The sequence below is a fragment of the Erpetoichthys calabaricus genome, chromosome 16 (genome assembly GCF_900747795.2).
Source record: "Erpetoichthys calabaricus chromosome 16, fErpCal1.3, whole genome shotgun sequence".
NCBI lineage: Eukaryota > Metazoa > Chordata > Cladistia > Polypteriformes > Polypteridae > Erpetoichthys > Erpetoichthys calabaricus.
In genome coordinates, this window is record NC_041409.2 from 62,943,358 (window position 1) to 62,961,498 (window position 18,141).

Here is an 18,141-nt window from a genome sequence, read left to right on the forward strand (position 1 = left end):
GTCTTTTGGCTCTCTAGTCCTGTGCTTGGCTCGGCAATTCTAAATGAAGATGCGGTGCCCCTGTGTACCATACTTGGTCTGCCTGTTTGAATGAGTCCATAACAGTGGGCACAGAGAACAGTGACATTAAAAATAACAAAACCTACTATAACAAAGGGCCCAACAGAGCAGAGTCCCTATTGGCATTTTACGGGATTTGAACCAGCAACCTTCCGATTGCCAGTGCAGATCCCTACCCTCAGAGCCACCACTCCTCCTAATTTTGATTATGCAGTCCTCAAGGTATCATAACAGAAGTGTTTGCTCCAACATGGACATGAAGGATGCAGGTGGCATGTCATAATATTCAGCTTTTTATCACACCCTTGAAGTATCACAAGTTTTAAAGAATTCTGTTTTTTTTTTTTGCTGCAGTGCACGTTTAGAAAGTGCAGAGGAGGTGACTTTTTGAGATTTGTGGAAGGATTGGGGAAATGAATGAATAAATGAGAGTGTCATGATTTGGGTCATTTCACTAAACTGAACTAAATGACTCAAAGCAGTCAGTCAGTCAGTCATTTTTCAACCCGCTATATCTGAAAACAGGGTCACGGGGGTCTGCCGGAGCCAATCCCAGCCAGCACAGGGCAAAAGGCAGGAACAAATCCCCAGGCAGGGTGCCAGCCCACCACAGTGACTCAAATCACTTTGGTGAAAACCAGAATGTCCCTGAAAAGGCAGCATTAATATGTGGCATACACACTGTGCAAAATGTAAACTGACATTGCGTTACACATGTACACACAAACACAACAGAGCCTATTACAAGATGAGTAGGTGTAGTCAAAACACCTAAAATTTAATTGAGCAAAATTTTGGCTGAATAAGGTGGTGGTTGTTTGCCTTTTATACAGGAAAGAGGACACAAGATTGGGATTCACTTTCTCCGGCCATTAGAAACAATTCCCAACACACACCTTTGAACTCAGGTGCTAATTTGGTTGGTGTATTTGTCGAGTGGCATGTGAAGCAAATATGGAATTACACAAACACAATATTGAACAATTAAAGGTGTAATAAAAAAAAATCTAAAAATAATTGTGGATAGGTACAAGACAAAAATCGAATCATGTAATGGTGAAGTCTTCTACTGTATATACCTAAAAATAACATGTTCTTCTTTTCAGCGAGGCCTACCCCAGCTGCACTGTTACAGACGTTCAATTCTGTTATGATGTCCGCAAGCTGATGAAACTGGATGGAGAAAGGTAGGCTAAAAAGTACACACACATACCTGTAATGTTCTGCCATAAGCGAGATACCATGTGACTTCAGAAATCATAAGGGCCTGTAAGAAAATAGTTTTTATCATTTTCCATATTCCACCTCCTGACTTAAGTATAATTGATGGTGCTTTTTCCTAAAGTGAGAGATCTGTTAATAACCTGTACTTTGCAGACGTAAAGCAATGAAAGGGCGTCTCTACTTCACTGCCAAGGCTCAGAAGGAGGGGAAGATAATGATCAAAACTCACCCCTGTGCTCAGATCTTCTGTTGTGACATCTGCGGCTTTGAACAGGTCAGGCACATGTCTTGCCAGAATATTTACATCTGTTCAGGGTTGACTGCTAACTGTTTGTAATTCATAGTAGGCTTTACGTTGAAACTCGCCTTAGTTAAAACCTTGCTTATATACTCTTACACTGTACTCTTACAATGTCAGCTTGTAAAGTTTGCATGAACTGCTCTCCCCATTTCTCTGTGTGATCACAGCCAAGGCAAAAAATGGACACGCTGCCTAAGAAAACCTACTTGTTACTGATATATTAGTGACAAATACTGAGTCTTAAAAAAACATGGGTTGGCTAATTTTCTTTTCTCTATATTTTCAACAAATTAAAATCAAATCAGCAGAAGTGTTTTTTAAAGATGTATTGTTTAGTTTTCCTGTTGTAGGGGGGTTTTACCCCTAAATATTCTTACATCGAAGTGTCTTTTCTCAGCCAATTGGCCAACCTGCCAAATGAATGAGTAACGTCTTATTACTATATAATGGCTGTCTAAAGTACAATAATTGTGTGTTTCAGAGTCTGCATTGTCAATGATATCATAACATAGATGTGTAGGTAATATTTTATTAATCAATTTATATTGTATACAACGCTTTTCACAATACTCACTATAACAAGGTAGTTGTAAGTAAAGGAATAAAATGCAGAGTAGGATAACATAGTGCACTATAAGACAATTCACAGGTATATCACAGAGAAGTGGAAGTAGACTGAATGTGCACAGGAGTAGTTGACATTAACAGCAAAAGGAAGTCAGCTTCAATGTGGGAGAAATATAACTCTTGTCAGTTATAAAAAATATTTGGCATATTGAATCATGAGTTTTAACTAAACTTAAATGTTAATAGTGTCCTGTCTGTACACAATGAGCTCCAAGGCAATCTTCACCTCTGCCCGTCAGAATAGCAGCTCCAATACCTGTAAATTGAACTTAATATTGTTTTAAATGTTTTACATCCGGTGCCGCCAAGAGTGGCAGCCTTTTCAGCAGCTCCGTGTATGACTGTATGTGTATGTGTACTTTTCTACTTTTATTTTTCTATTTTTATTTATTGATCACTCCTATCACTTTATTTTATGTGGATTCGTTCCCTGGACACACTTACTTTTACAACGTGGGCATGGATTTTTACATGCCGAGACTCGCCTATTCAAGTACTCAACTTCGAGCGCTGAGAACAAATGCCAGTGCCGGTGTGGTTCCCTATTTACCCGACAAGGTAAGAAGGCGGTATCGTAGCAGCAGAGCGGGCACTAAGCTGAAAATGAAGCGGCTTGCAAGAAAGTGGCGTTTTAAGCCTTCGGTGCCTTCTGTGATTCTGGGGAATGTGAACTCAATCTCAAATAAGATTGACGAACTGGCTGCGCTGGTGAAAAATGTCAGAACCTACAGAGAGTGCAGTTTGTTGTGTTTTTGCGAAACGTGGCTAACTACCACCATCCCAGATCCTAACGTGGAGCTACCCGGGTTTAGCACAGTTAGAGCGGACAGAGATGCAAGTACCTGTGGGAAGCACAAAGGAGGAGGACTCGCTCTCTATGTTAATACACGGTGGTGTAACTCTGGACATGTTAACGTCAAAATCTCCACTTGCTGCAGGGACATCGAACTGTTCTATTACTTGTCCAGAGAGTTTGCACACGTCATCGTTGTTATTGTATACATTCCTCCTCGGGCGGACGTGGAGACAGCAAGTGACATCATCCATTCTTCTATTGCTAAGTTACAAACGCAGCACCCTGAGGCGCTTGTGCTAATCGCTGGAGACTTTAACCATGTGACGCTGGACAAAACATTACCTGCCTTCTCCCAGTATGTGGACTGTAACACCCGGGGAAATAAGACTATTGATTTACTGTATGCAAACGTTAAAGACGCATACAGCGTCACTCCGCTGCCTGCGCTTGGGAAAGCAGATCATAACCTGGTTCTGCTTCAGCCTCACTACAAACCAAAAGTGAGGGTCCTACCTACAACCACACTATCATTCAGGAAGTGGACCCCGGAGGCTGAGAATACTCTGAGAGAATGTTTTGGAACTACAGACTGGGATATCCTGCAGGGATCTCATAGTGAGAACATTGAAGAAGTTGTTGACTGCACTACTGACTACATCAACTTCTGTATGGACATTGTAGTTCCAGCAAGAACTGTATGCTGCTATGCTAACAACAAGCCATGGATTACAAGTGACATCAAGGGCCTTTTGAACCAGAAGAAAAGGGCCTTTAAAGACGATGATCAGCATGAGCTCAAGTGCGTGTAGAAGGAACTCCGAGTCCAGCTCAGGGCGGCGAAGGAGCAGTACAGGAGAAAGCTGGAGCAGAAGTTGCAGAATAACAGCATGAAGGAAGTGTGGGATGGGATGAAGATCATCACTGGCTGCAGCTCGAAGCGGGGTACCACCATCGAGAGATACGTGAAGAGAGCAAACCAAATTAACAACTTCTTTAACAGGTTTGACCACCCTAACCCACTCTCACTCTCACCTCGGAGTACTGCACCCTCCACACATCCTTCTGCTGATACCAGCATAGGAGAGACATCCCCACCCATAATTACAACAGCGCAGGTGAGCAGAGAGCTGAGGAGACTTCATGCCAGCAAAGCAGCGGGTCCAGATGGAGTATCGCCACGACTGCTGAAGGTCTGTGCATCGGAACTGGGGGGTCCTCTACAGCGCATCTTCAACCTGAGCCTAGAACAGGGGAGAGTTCCGAGGCTTTGGAAAACATCTTGCATCACCCCAGTCCCAAAGGTATCACGTCCTAGTGAGCTGAATGACTTTCGGCCTGTTGCTCTGACATCACATGTGATGAAGACCATGGAGAGGCTGCTGCTTCACCACCTTAGGCCACAGGTTCAACACGCCCTTGACCCTCTGCAGTTTGCATATCAGGAGAAGGTGGGAGCGGAGGATACCATCATCTATATGCTACACCGATCCCTCTCCCACTTAGACAGAGGCAGTGGTGCTGTAAGAATTATGTTTCTAGACTTCTCTAGCGCCTTCAACACAATCCAACCTCTGCTCCTTAGGGACAAGCTGACAGAAATGGGAGTAGATTCATACCTAGTGCCATGGATCGTGGACTATCTTAAAGACAGATCTCAGTATGTGCATCTTGGGAACTGCACGTCTGACATTGTGGTCAGCAACACAGGAGCGCCGCAGGGGACTGTACTTTCTCTGGTCCTGTTCAGCCTATATACATCGGACTTCCAATACAACTCGGAGTCCTGCCACATGCAAAAGTTCGCTGATGACACTGCTACTGTGGGCTGCATCAGGAATGGGCTGGAGGAGGAGTATAGGGACCTAATCAATGACTTTGTTAAATGGTGCAACTCAAACCACCTACACCTGAACACCAGCAAAACCAAGGAGCTGGTGGTGGATTTTAGGAGGCCCAGACCCCTCATGGACCCCGTGATCATCAAAGGTGACTGTGTACAGAGGGTGCAGACCTATAAATATCTGGGAGTGCAGCTGGATGATAAATTAGACTGGACTGCCAATACTGATGCTTTGTGCAAGAAAGGACAGAGCCGACTATACTTCCTTAGAAGGCTGGCGTCCTTCAAATACTGCAATAAGATGCTGCAGATGTTCTATCAGACAGTTGTGGCGAGCGCCCTCTTCTATGCAGTGGTGTGCTGGGGAGGCAGCATTAAGAAGAAAGATGCCTCACGCCTGGACAAACTGGTGAGGAAGGCAGGCTCTATTGTTGGCATGGAGCTGGACAGTTTAACATCTGTGGCAGCGCGACGGGCGCTCAGCAGGCTCCTATCAATTATGGAGAATCCACTACATCCACTAAACAGTGTCATCTCCAGACAGAGGAGTAGCTCCAGCGACAGACTGCTGTCACTGTCCTGCTCCACTGACAGATTGAGAAGATCGTTCCTCCCCCAAACTATGCGACTCTTCAATTCCACCCGGGGGGGTAAACGTTAACATTTAACATTATATAAAGTTATTGTCTGTTTTTCACCTGCATATTTATCAATCTTTAATTTAATATTATTTATTGTATCAGTATGCTGCTGCTGGATAATGTGAATTTCCCATTGGGATTAATAAAGTATATCTATCTATCTATCTATCTATCTATCTATCTATCTATCTATCTATCTATCTATCTAAATGCTGTGTTCATTTTTTATTTTTTTTTGACATTTTATAACTTTTCATACTGTATTTCATTTCTATACTTTTTGTGTTTCTTTCTGTTGATGCAATATGTGGTGTAAATATGACAAAATAAAGTAATAAAACTTAAATTGCATCAAAATTACACCACAGTGTCTGTAAGTGTCTGCAGCATCTGCTCTTTTTTCTAAATATCAGAAAAGTTCTGGCAATTCAATAAAACATCTTTAGAGAATTTTTTTTTGTTTGTGATGTATTTGAAATAGCTGGAACCATTATTTTATTTTTTTCTTGAAGGTAGATGGCCATGACATTTGCTCTGTCTGTATTACAGTGCAATTATTTTAAACTGATGTTGTTGGCAAAAGACTTAGAAAGCCGATAAAATCTTAATGTGTTCTTTTGTGTGCAATGCCAATTATATTCACTAAGTTTGTTTGGCATAAAAATTCATTAGATTATAATAATCAAATGGTCTGATGAATTTGATGACTTTTCAGCATTGCATTCTTTTCAGTTGTCTGCAATTTTCTTCCCACAAAGATTATATATAAATATGGAAATTGTGCTATGAAAAGCATGTATCATTCTAACAAATAGCAAACCATGCCAGGATGAGGGGTGTAGCCTAATGTCATCTTTGATAGGGTATTTTATTGTGTTCGGCTTGCGTGCTTGCTTTTACAGTTCAGGTTCATTTCAGTGCAGCAGTAAAAAACAAAACATTATTCTCTAATTCTCTGTTAATTCGCCATCAGCTAGGAATGCACACACGTCAGAATATTTTTTATAAACAGTCTAGCATTTCTCTTTTAGACTGAAAACCGGCCTGCTGTCATAACACTGGTCTACAAAAAATATTTTTTGTTTGCTACTGGGAACTTCAGACCAGCTCTCCATTAAGTTTTTTACACTGATTTCATATATGAAATCGGAATTAAGTTAGCACGTCAGATTTTTGAGATACACATCTTTGCCGTTTTGACAATTTTGAATATCAATATAATATATCAACACGATATCTAGAGTTTGAACTCTGCACCACCAAAATTGTTTGAACGTGTTTATTCTGAAAACAAACCAGAAGACGATACCAGAGACACTTTAAAACATGTTTATATTAATGTACCTTAATATAAAAGCGAGGTCAGTGTGCTCAAAATTGTCTGAGGCAATTTGCTTTTGCGCTTGTACTGCACATCCGTCTCCCTTTGCATGAAACAACAGTAGTCACCCATCATGCTCGGAGTAAATTTTCCCTGATATCGGTTTTCCATCTCCTTTGTATCTTGATGAAATCTTTCCCCATGCTCCTCTCTGACATCGCTTAGATTTGGTGGGAAAAAGTTTAAATGAGAATGTAAAAAATGCATCTTCGGTGACATTCAGGCTCCCATAAGCTAATACACTTTAAGCATATTCTCCACAAGCTCAGCATTATTCTCAGCTCTGTGACTGTCAAGAAAATTCTGGACAACCTGCACAAATGAGGGTGCTGGTTCAGTGGGCTTTAGTTTCCTTTTGAACTCGTCGTCAAGCATCAGTTCACGGATTTCAGGGCCAGCAAAAACACCTTCCTTAATTTTGGCTTCACTTTTCTCGAGACTAAACTTATTTCTTAAATGCTGAAACGCATCACCTTTACTGTCCAGTCACCCTATTTGGACCTGGAACATGATAACTAAAAAATGGGGCGTGCTGAACGAAAACGGTTTTCAGATTTGGAGTCAGCATGTGAAATTTGTTAAAATACAGGTGAAAGAATCCCAGTAGCAAAATGCTTGTTGACCAGTGTAATTATTCATAATTTTCAAATAGAGATGTGAATTGAAATTACCCAGCAAAATGTCATCTCTGACTATAAAAATAAAAGATAAATATGATTAAAATTATAACTTTATATATATACTGTATATATTTATTTAATATAGTTATGGCTAAGAAATCACCTTCACTGTACTTCACAGAACATGACAGACTTTATGGAACTCTCCAAAAAGAAAAAAAATACAGCCTGGGGGTCCCCACATTTTACTCCATACTCTAATGACTCTCTTTATCAACTCATCTGTGCTCCTTTGTTCATATTTGTATAAAAACTGATATAAACATCAGTAAAGTGCATGAAAGCAAAGGCAGAGTACCACAGAGTGGACAGGTTAGGTCTTGTCAGCCATATTTTAAAGGTTTATTTCATTACTCAAAAATGGTGGAAAAGAAAAAAAATGATCCATATACTGATAATATTTATTCAGTGCAATTTTTCTGAAAATGATGACAGGCTGGATGACATGGTGATGTAGGGTAGGGTTCATGTCCCGGGTCCTCACTACATGGAGTTTTCATGTTCTTCCTGTGTCTGTGTGGGTTTCCCCCCACTCTTCAAAGATGTACTGGTTAGGTGAATTGGTGACAATAAATTGGCCCTAGTGTGTGTTTAGTGTGTTTGCGTGTATTAGTACTGCGACTGACTGGCGCCCTGACCAGGGTTTGTTCCTGCCTTGCACCCTATGCTAGCTGAGGCAGACTCCAGCCACCCCAGGACCTTGGACTGGATTAAGCAGGTTAGAAGTTGACATGACATGATGACAGACTGGAAATTTTTAAAAATTGTATAAATCTTTTAATTATCTACAACTTTTGTTTGAAACATGCAGTACTTTTTATGGGAGGTATTGTCTGCAAAAATGAAAATTGACTTGTGTGCAGACGTTGAAAATGAAATTGCAAAAGAGAGATTGCATTTTCATTTTATAATTTTAATTTTCACTTTCTTTTTTGCAGAAAATACCTCCCATAACTTTTGAAGAGGAACTTTTTTGTGTCATTTCTGGTTAAAAATGAAAAGAAAAATGTTTTCAATAACCTAGAAGTTGCTCTGAGCTAGTTTTGTTCAAAAGCTGTAGGATTCTGCCTTTACAGAATTAGGATAAGTTTGAAATGTGACAAATACTCGTAGTTTAATGAGTAGAGAGATTGAAACATAAGTAGACATCACCCTGGAAATGGTTACATCTCGCTTGGGGATGCCTAAAACGTGAAACTTTAAACTCCATTGTAAAACTGCTTTCATACAAATGGAGAAAGTGTGAAGAGGAAGCTGGATATGCAGAATACTGTCATTAGCTGGACCTGGTTTTTCATGGACAAGCTTGCAAGAAGCAAGAACCGATCCTAAGCCAGTTTTTCATTTGCTCATTATCTTTCTGTCTGTGTCTCTGTCTCACACTGTGCTAAAACATTTCTGTGTCAGTGGAATTTCAGGCCAACATTTCAGATCTGTGCTTAAGTTTCAGATTACAAAGTTCATGACTTGTTCAAAAGTTCAGCTCTTATTTTGGAATTTATTGTGGCTTACATTGTGTGTTTTCAGAGTTCCCATAAAACCCATTACCTATCTAAATCTTAACTATTTTCCTAAATATCCCCTCCACCTCCCCAAAAATTGACTGAATGCGTTGAAAGCTTAAGCTCTGTACATCAATTTTGCACTTAATAAAATTAACAGATATTATGGTTTTCCCAAATTATTGAGTTTCTGTAAAAAAATCCTCTATCTATCTATCTATCTATCTATCTATCTATCTATCTATCTATCTATCTATCTGTCTGTCTGTCTGTCTGTCTGTCTGTCTGTCTGTCTGTCTGTTATATAGTGTATTTCCTATCTATCTATCTATCTATCTATCTATCTATCTATCTATCTATCTATCTATCTATCTATCTATCTATCTGTTTGTCTGTTATATAGTGTATTTCCTATCTGTCTGTCTGTCTGTCTGTCTGTTATATAGTGTATTTCCTATCTATCTATCTATCTATCTATCTATCTATCTATCTATCTATCTATCTATCTATCTATCTATCTATCTATCTGTTTGTCTGTTATATAGTGTATTTCCTATCTGTCTGTCTGTCTGTCTGTACTATATTGTACTTTGTAAGTAGATGTTGTCCTTATCTTGATTTATTCCTGGGGTCTCTGGAGTTTTTAAACCATTTCAAGTGTCATCATTACATATCACCTACGCAAAAGGAGCTGAGGCACCCGTATACGATTTGGCCACTACCTAAGGGCTAGGAAGAATGCTGGACATTTTCTTTTCTGAGCTCTCACAATGTACAGAATGGTCCAAAGTGTATGTATATTTTGATTGACTAACTCAAAGGGCATTATAATTGATAAAGCAGGAAAGCATATAAAATATACAGTCCTGTAATTTCGCTTTAATGCACCACTACCTAGTCCAGGACCCAGCTTTCCAGCATGGTGCTGCATCAGTGGTTTGTTCTATGGATTAGTGTAACTTTGGATCATTCATAGATTGCCATGCAAAGTGATGTTCAACTATAAGTGAATTGATTAATATGATCTCAATTAACTAATTTCTTCATCCTTAGGTGGATGCTGAGCAGTATTACAGTGAGCTGGAGGAGAAATTGACAGACGAGTTTAATGCCGAGAAGAACCGCATTACTCTAAAGCGCCTTGAGATGGCCTTTGTCACCTTCCAGGATGAGAGGATGACTGCTGTGTATGTATAAAGGTGGTGATGGTGTTGCCAATGTTCTGTGGTTGAAAGAGTAAGCAAAATATGTTTTAAATAATGTTAGACTTGTCTAAACCTTTGAAAAGTAATCAAAAACATTAACACACATCATTAGGGGGATCTTGTATACATTTTTCCAGCCATACAAGGCAGCAAGTAGGACATCACCAGTCACACACAAACACACCCCCCGATTTACCCGGAGACTATTTGTAAACTTCTCCTTCTCTCTCTCTGAACGCTGTCCTTTGCTTCTAGGATTGTCAAAGATTATAGTCAGACCCCTTGCCGCCAAAGTCTACAGCAATCTAGCATTACAACTGTTGTCAAATCCTACAAGTGGGGGGTGCAGTATGCCCCGGCACCCAATGACATCATCTGGTAAGCAATACATCCAGCTCAAAGTTGCCAGTGTTTACTTTCAGTTTTTCATTGTCATAATGTCTAGCTTGTGTCTTATAGGGAGAACCTGTCAGTTCGAGGTACCAAGTGGTGGATCCGCTGCATCCTTGTGAACCTGTGCCTGTTTTTCCTTCTCTTCTTCCTTACTACACCTGCCATCATTGTCAACACCATGGACAAGTTTAATGTCACACGGCCAGTGGAGAGTCTCAGGGTGGGTGCTGGGCATATGTGATAAATGGTTTTGCCTTTTAGGGCTTTGTGCTACTGCTGCAGCTATTTTTGAAATAGTGTAGTTCATTTACTGTGCCACTTAGAAATGTTGAATTACAACAGTGCATATATCAGATCAGCCCAAGTTGGCCATAACCAAATATGTAGAATGAAGAGTTTAGTGCAGTTTACATAAATTGAAATGATCAATTGGATTTCTTATGTCCTCTGTAATACTCTAATAATGGAAGACAGTGGCAAGGCTTGCTCTAGCTTAGTAAAAGGCAGGTACAGTTTAGGCCTTGAATGTAAATACCAGTCATTACATGTAGCTGCTATGGAATAGCTGGGACTGAAAATCCAGCATCCTCATGTGTAAATTGGGCTGTGGCTGTTAAAGGAGGCTTACAGCAATACTAGAGAGGCAGACCTTCCAATTTCCAAAGTGTCCATTGCTCATCTGTACCAGGAACCAGGATAAATCCTGTTTTATTTCCACTTTCTTTTTTCTGGAACCACCCAAGAAATGTTCATGGCTAGTTTGGTTTGCCCCCTCTATGTGAAGGTGGAAATACCCTCTATGTGTAGATGGAAATACCTTCAATATAGTTTGTGTCACCATAAACCCTTTTTTGGGGCTATTTTTAAATACTCACTTTAGGTTTTACCTTTTTTTTTAAACTTCTGTTCCATTATAAGTTTAATTTTAAGTACTTGAAATTCAGACTGATGGTTTTAAATACATCTTACGAATATTATTCATATGGAGAGAGTATTTAGGCAAATGGTCAAAAATGCTGGAAGAAAAGAGTACTGTACCTGCCTGAAAGCAATAGGAAAAAATTAAAAGCCAAACAGCAAAAAAAGAAAATTAGCACTACACTACTTTCCTTCTTATCTTCCTCATGAATATGAGCAAAATCAATGTAATTTTAATTTACACAAATCAGTGTACAAGTTACAACTACTTTACAATTGTCCCTTGTAAAAAACACCTAGAGCCAAACCTTTAGCTTGTTTCTGGGGCCTTCTCTTAGAAGAAAAGTGGCGTTACTAGAGTACCAGTGACCAGCTCACAGGAAGTGTAGAATTTCAACATACAGCCTTGTGACTTTCTGGTGTACAGTTTTCCAGAGTACATTAGTTTAGCATACCTTTTCATGGAAAGTACTTTGGAATTGTAATAGATGTTGTATAAATTGATGCCTTGTAAGACAGTACCTTCTAGTTCAAAGGTGACTTTTTCTACATCAAACATAAAATAATGTTCATATATGACAAACCCTAGTTTGGTGATCAACAATGGACTTCTACATCATTAACCTGTGTGGATCACAGTCAGCCTTAGTAGAAAGGTGTGTTGAGGAATCACTAGCTTCAGTTAGAGCTGGAACCAATGATAACAGGGTCTCAGGAGAAGACTTGTTTACTCCATGTTTTTGCAATATATATATATAAAATATTCAGTCAGTCATGTGATAACTCTTTTGTCTTTTCCATGTTTACAGAACCCCATTGTGACACAGTTCTTCCCTACATTATTGCTTTGGGCCTTCTCTGTTCTTCTGCCATTCATTGTCTATTATTCTGCCTTCTTGGAGTCACAGTGGACCAGGTATTGCAACAGGCCAAAACTATAAAAATATAACAAAAATAGTAGCTAATAACTATACAGTATATTGGTGTCTGATGAAGTGCACTCCTCTGTCACAGCACATTTGAGTTAAAAAATGTATGAAACATAAAGAAAGTGAACACAATTTAGCATACACATATAGTTTTGTCTATACCAAGATGTCTTTTCCATTTTTAAATATGCTTATCAAGCTGTGTCTGATGCATCTTGGATTGATAAAACTTGGTGAATGTTGACCCTGAACTGAACTAATTGTACTCTTTTATTAGTGTAATTATATTGGCACAGGAAATGCACTTTGCTGTGTATGCTATAGATGTCCATGTGCCACTGAAAGATTGTGTAGGCATCAGTCTTTACCATTCAGTAAATATTCAGAGCTTGGACTCACTTTGCCTTAGAACTTGCAGAATGAAGGATGCTGCCTTCAGTGAATGCGATGTGGTGTTGCCATGGAGATCCCTCTCACTCAACTGCAGTAATTTTTGCCTTGTTCTTCTCATTCAGAATATGTTGATAAAGCTGTCACTTGGAAAACAGAGATTATTGTACTCTAGGCCTGTACCTTATTTTAAGCTGCCACACACTGTGGGCTTGTTTGTTTCTTATAGAGCTAACTGGCAAATTTGTGGAAACCTGGACATTAAGCAACATATAAGTAAATACACAGTGACATCTGTCAGTGCATATTTTCACTCTTACACAAAATGAGGGTATTCATTCAGCTGTAGTCTTTTTTGAAACTGTGAAAGGCACACACAAATACCCAACATGAATTCTGTCAAGTATGCAAGTGAACAGGCAAACATGTAAATCCACAGTCACATTCATGTGTACCTACTGTATGTGCTGTACAAATATGAATGTATGTGCATACAGATGCATATGCACATTTGCCTGTTCAATAAGAACATGTGTAGAACAATAAATAAATAAATTACAAACGTTTGTGAGAAATACAGACATGCATACGCATACTCATACAGACATATAAATGCATGCTCAAGTAAAGATGCAAAAGGCAAACATCTTTACCCATATATAAAAGGTTGAATACAAATAATCAGGGGCGGCATGGTGGCGCAGTGGTAGCGCTGCTGCCTCGCAGTAAGGAGACTGGGTTTGCTTCCCAGGTCCTCTCTGCATGGAGTTTGCATGTTCTCCCCGTGTCTGCGTGGGTTTCCTCCCACAGTCCAAAGACATGCAGGTTAGGTGCATTGGCGATCCTAAATTGTCCCTCGTGTGTGTGTGTGTGTGTGTCCTGTGGTGGGCTGGTGCCCTGCCCAGGGTTTGCTTCCTGCCTTGCGCCCTGTGTTGGCTGGGATTGGCTCCAGCAGACCCCGTGACCCTGTAGTTAGGATATAGCGGGTTGGATAATGGATGGATGGACAAATAATCAAATGAATGTATTCATATAGATACTGTACATAAATACATGCATGCACATGTGTGCAAACAGAAGAATGCATTCATTCTGACAAGAGCATGTTAATATAATGAAGTCTGTCAGTGTACACATGTAAAGACAAAGTAGTGTGTTCATTCTCAAGGAGAGACACACTCACAAATACTGTACTTGTGACTGCACAACTGAGGAAGAAATGCAAGCCCCCTAAACTCTGCACCTCCGCAGAGACTCATTTGATGGGAGCCTGGAATGCAGCTGAGTCTTTGTGGTATGGAGAAGAGATAGCAGAGAGAACTTTGATTACAACCTTTGGAATCCTGCATTGCTAAATTATAGAACATGAAAGAAAATTATGGGGCAAAGGCACTATTTATGTAATTAAATATTTCCTGCAGTTTTAGTTTAACATTTTGTAAAGAAGTATAAATAATATCAAGATTTAGCTAAGGCATATATTTAGACAGGCAGTTTACTGTAGACTTAAAGATGTGTCCTTGATTTTTTCAACCTTTAAAAGATATTTATTTTGTAGAAAGGCCGTTTCTTTTTTTAATGTTTTATTTATTCCAAAAGTATGCCTTACAAAGGAAGTGTTATAATATGACAATCAAACAGGTTTCAGAGAAACAAAATTAGGAGATTTAAAAGTCTGTTCAGTCAGGAATACAGTCAGTCCCATATATCACTGAAGCAGTTAAGATTTCTAGTCATAAACCACATTAAGCCCCCACCCTCACCCATAACTGGGCTAATTAGTAGTAAAAAGAGTCTCACTGTGTCACACAACCTCTTTTTAATTAAAACAGTACTAGTTTATTAGGAACACAGGCAGGAGCCCAGCAGATTTACTTTAGAATAACATTAATGAATTCTTCCAAAAGTCTAAAGAAGCTGTGCATAGTTCCACGCAAATGAAATATTATTTTTTAGTTTTAGATTATACATCATTTTCTTAATGAGTTACAGAAGGTGCATTAGAATTCTTACAATTGAACAAATTAAGTTGATGCACATACCATATAAAGTAGAAAGTAATGGTCAGTTTATCACTAGATAGTCTAAAGAAGAGTTTCCCAACCTTGGGTGCCCACACTCCCAGTGGGTATGAAATGACATTTCGGGAGATGTGACAAAGACGAAGGGTACATTGCAATGCGCCAAAATAGTGTGAGGTTTGTAATCCAACTTTATCGTAGTGCAGTCGGTGTCTAACAGTGGGCTGTCATTTGAAGGTCATTTATTAATTAGTGCTCTTGTTCTATCATATGAAAAGAATCAAACATTGCGCACACAACTGTCACCTGTGAACGAGCTGCAGAAATGCGTGTTCTCTCAGGTTCCTTGCTGCAGGTTGAGCGTTTGTAAAGGCAAATAACTTTTTTAAAGAGAATGGAATTTGGACCTTGTAATGATTTTTAGAGATTGGCCAGATCAAGTATTGATTTCTGTGCAAGCTCTGATTGTAAAACGTCACTGATTTCAAAGTTTGTTTCACATTTTTGCCAGAGGAGTGGACAATGGAGACTTAACTGGATGCAACATCTGCTGTTTACATTCAGCTGGCAATCCTGGCAGCAGCGCAGCCATTTTAACTGTGCACCGTATTTGTTTTTGAATTGTGTGTGCCGGTGTTATTGGGAAACAAAGCTTGTTGACTGTGTTTTATTGGTTAGCAGCACTCCGGCGCCCGTTGTTTCACTGGGGTCTCCAAACCACCAAAACACATGATCGTTGATTGTGTGTCATTTCATCAGGGTGTTTGATGCTTCACATGATTCCCTAACCCCATGATCATCAATAAAGTGTCTAAGCTTCTCGGGGGACACATTTACTAGATTATTGAATGTTATAAAGGTAAATTGCTTGATTTATATTTAAATTAAAAGCCTATTTTTTTAATTCAACTCATTCACCCACAGTACTGTATGTGCTTCAATTTGTGATTCAAAAATTGCAAATTTAACTTTTTCATCTTCAAATGTGATATTACTTTTGTAGGGGGTGCGAACATAATTAAAATTTTTTTGGGGTGCAGGGCATAGAAAAGGTTGTGAACCATTGGTCTAAACTAATCTGAAATAACTCCAAACAATGCTGTAACAGGACTTGTAATTATAATAACTCCTACATTATCTGATAGATGAGGAAAACAAGCTTTTCCTAAAGGGGTTTTAATTTTGGACAGTCCCAGAACATATGCCAGAGTGAGGCCAAAGTTGCCTGGCATCAGTCACAATTACAGTTCAATAGCTGATGTATTTTAGGTCGTTTCAATTTGACAGGTGTATCCAGTGTACTGCTGAATTACAGCGTGTTTTGTACAAATTGATGAAGAGTGAATGCTTTGAATTATTGAACTCTGTTCCTTGCCTGAAACACTGATAGGGAAAGGTCTTTCCCTGCATTGTAGAAGGTTGTCTAGCCGTGAGTACCATGACAGTAATTGATAATGTAGTAAAAAGATTACAAATTGATTCGTTTATATTAGTTAAACACTGATCCTGTGCAGGTTTTGGATATAACAAGGAAGAGGTTGCACAGTTTTTTTCTCAACCTCTTTAAATGTTTGTGAATCCTCATCTTGGCCTGGAAAAGCAGAGCTTAACTGATTCCTGCCTCACACAGCTTATGTTTAATCAAATATAAGAGGCTGTCTTTATAGCAGTTGCTACAGAAGAGTCAAGATTGATAGAACTTTGTTTGTCCGCAGTTCATGAAACATATAAATAGATAAAAATAAATATACATACACACACACACACATACACACTATGGTCTGAACACACACCAGAATGACAAATAAGGAAAAAAAATTGAAAAGAAGAAAACACTTCTGACTTGGCTGTCCCAGTCCCAGTGATTGCTGTTGGTATAAAGGAGCCCCAGTAGTGTTTCTTAACACACTTCAGCTGAATGATTTGTTGGCTGACGTTACTCAATGTGTCACAGAGAGAGGATGTGCAGCATTGTTTATAATTGCACACAGTTTTGTCTTCATTCCCTCCTTCGCTACTACCTCCAGGAGGTCCAGAGTGAATCCCATAGCTGAGCCTGTCCTTTTATTTAGTTTGTTGATTTGTTGGGCTTTTCTTGAAATAATGTTACAGACCCAGCACACCACAGCAAAGGATATCGCACTGGCCATCACAGAGTTGTAGAAAAATAAATAGATACAAAATCAAGCATCCTCAAAAAGAATTTCTCCTTTCTTTGTAACTTGCGACCACCTTGCGGGCAAGTTATGAGCTCTTTCTGTTTCCAGTCTCTAATTAATAGCATCACCTAAGATTTTTATTAAAAAGTCAGAGATAAATCCAAATGGATTACCCTGAAGGTCTCTGAACCTTCTGAAATAGCAAAAAAAAATGTTTCTTCTTGTCGTGTCATCCAATTCCATTGTTTGATTTTCAACTGTACATTAATCTTCTAGGGCCACTCCCCCCTACATGAATGTTTGACTTGTTCCACATGAGATCTTAACATATCTTTCAGATCATCAAGTTGAGCACCCTAGTGAATCGAGTCTGCACTTCAGTTTACTCATCTCAATCATTATTTTAATGTCAGTACTATTTTGCATTTTCTCAAAGTTGTCCTCAACATTGTTCTCTCCAACATGTGCTGATAGAGTTCAAGTTGTTTGTCTCAGCAAGATCTTTCCTTCCCAATTCCCCTGTTCAATATGACTCATATTCCAATTTATTCTATCTGAAAGTTGTAGACATACAATAATACAAGCGAATACAAGCAGCTGAAATGAGTTTCCTCCGCAGGGTGTCTGGGCTTTCCCTTAAAGATAGGGTGAGAAGCTCAGTCATCCGGGAGGAGCTCAGAGTAGAGCCACTGCTCCTCCACATCGAGAGGAGTCAGATGAGGTGGCTCGGGCATCTGATCAGGATGCCTCCTGGACTCCTCCCTGGTGAGGTGTTCCGGGCACGTCTAACCGGGAGGAGGCACCGGGGAAGACCCAGGACACGCTGGAGGGACTATGTCTCCCGGCTGGCCTGGGAACGCCTTGGGATTCTCCCGGAAGAGCTAGAAGAAGTGGCCGGAGAGAGGGATGTCTGGGCATCTCTGCTCAAGCTGCTGCCCCCACGACCCGACCTCGGATAAGCGGAAGAGTATGGATGGAAGTTGTAGACAAGAACCTGTAAAACCTGTAAATTGTACTTTTTATGCAGAGTCGATTTTGTAGCAGTGTGGGTGAAACTAATTGACATGGGGGAAA

At 39.6% G+C, this 18,141-nt stretch overlaps 1 protein-coding gene across 4 annotated transcripts in view; it reads left to right on the forward strand.

The window, feature by feature from the left end:
• tmem63c (transmembrane protein 63C) overlaps positions 1–18,141 on the forward strand; it is a 180,952-nt gene that overhangs the window by 151,201 nt on the left and 11,610 nt on the right. For all 4 annotated transcript variants that reach the window (XM_051920106.1, XM_051920109.1, XM_051920107.1 and 1 more), the window contains 6 exons: positions 1,167–1,247; positions 1,438–1,558; positions 10,106–10,239; positions 10,513–10,635; positions 10,717–10,870; positions 12,378–12,484. In XM_051920106.1, coding sequence (XP_051776066.1) covers positions 1,167–1,247; positions 1,438–1,558; positions 10,106–10,239; positions 10,513–10,635; positions 10,717–10,870; positions 12,378–12,484 — 720 coding nt within the window. The remainder of the gene's footprint in view (positions 1–1,166; positions 1,248–1,437; positions 1,559–10,105; positions 10,240–10,512; positions 10,636–10,716; positions 10,871–12,377; positions 12,485–18,141) is intronic.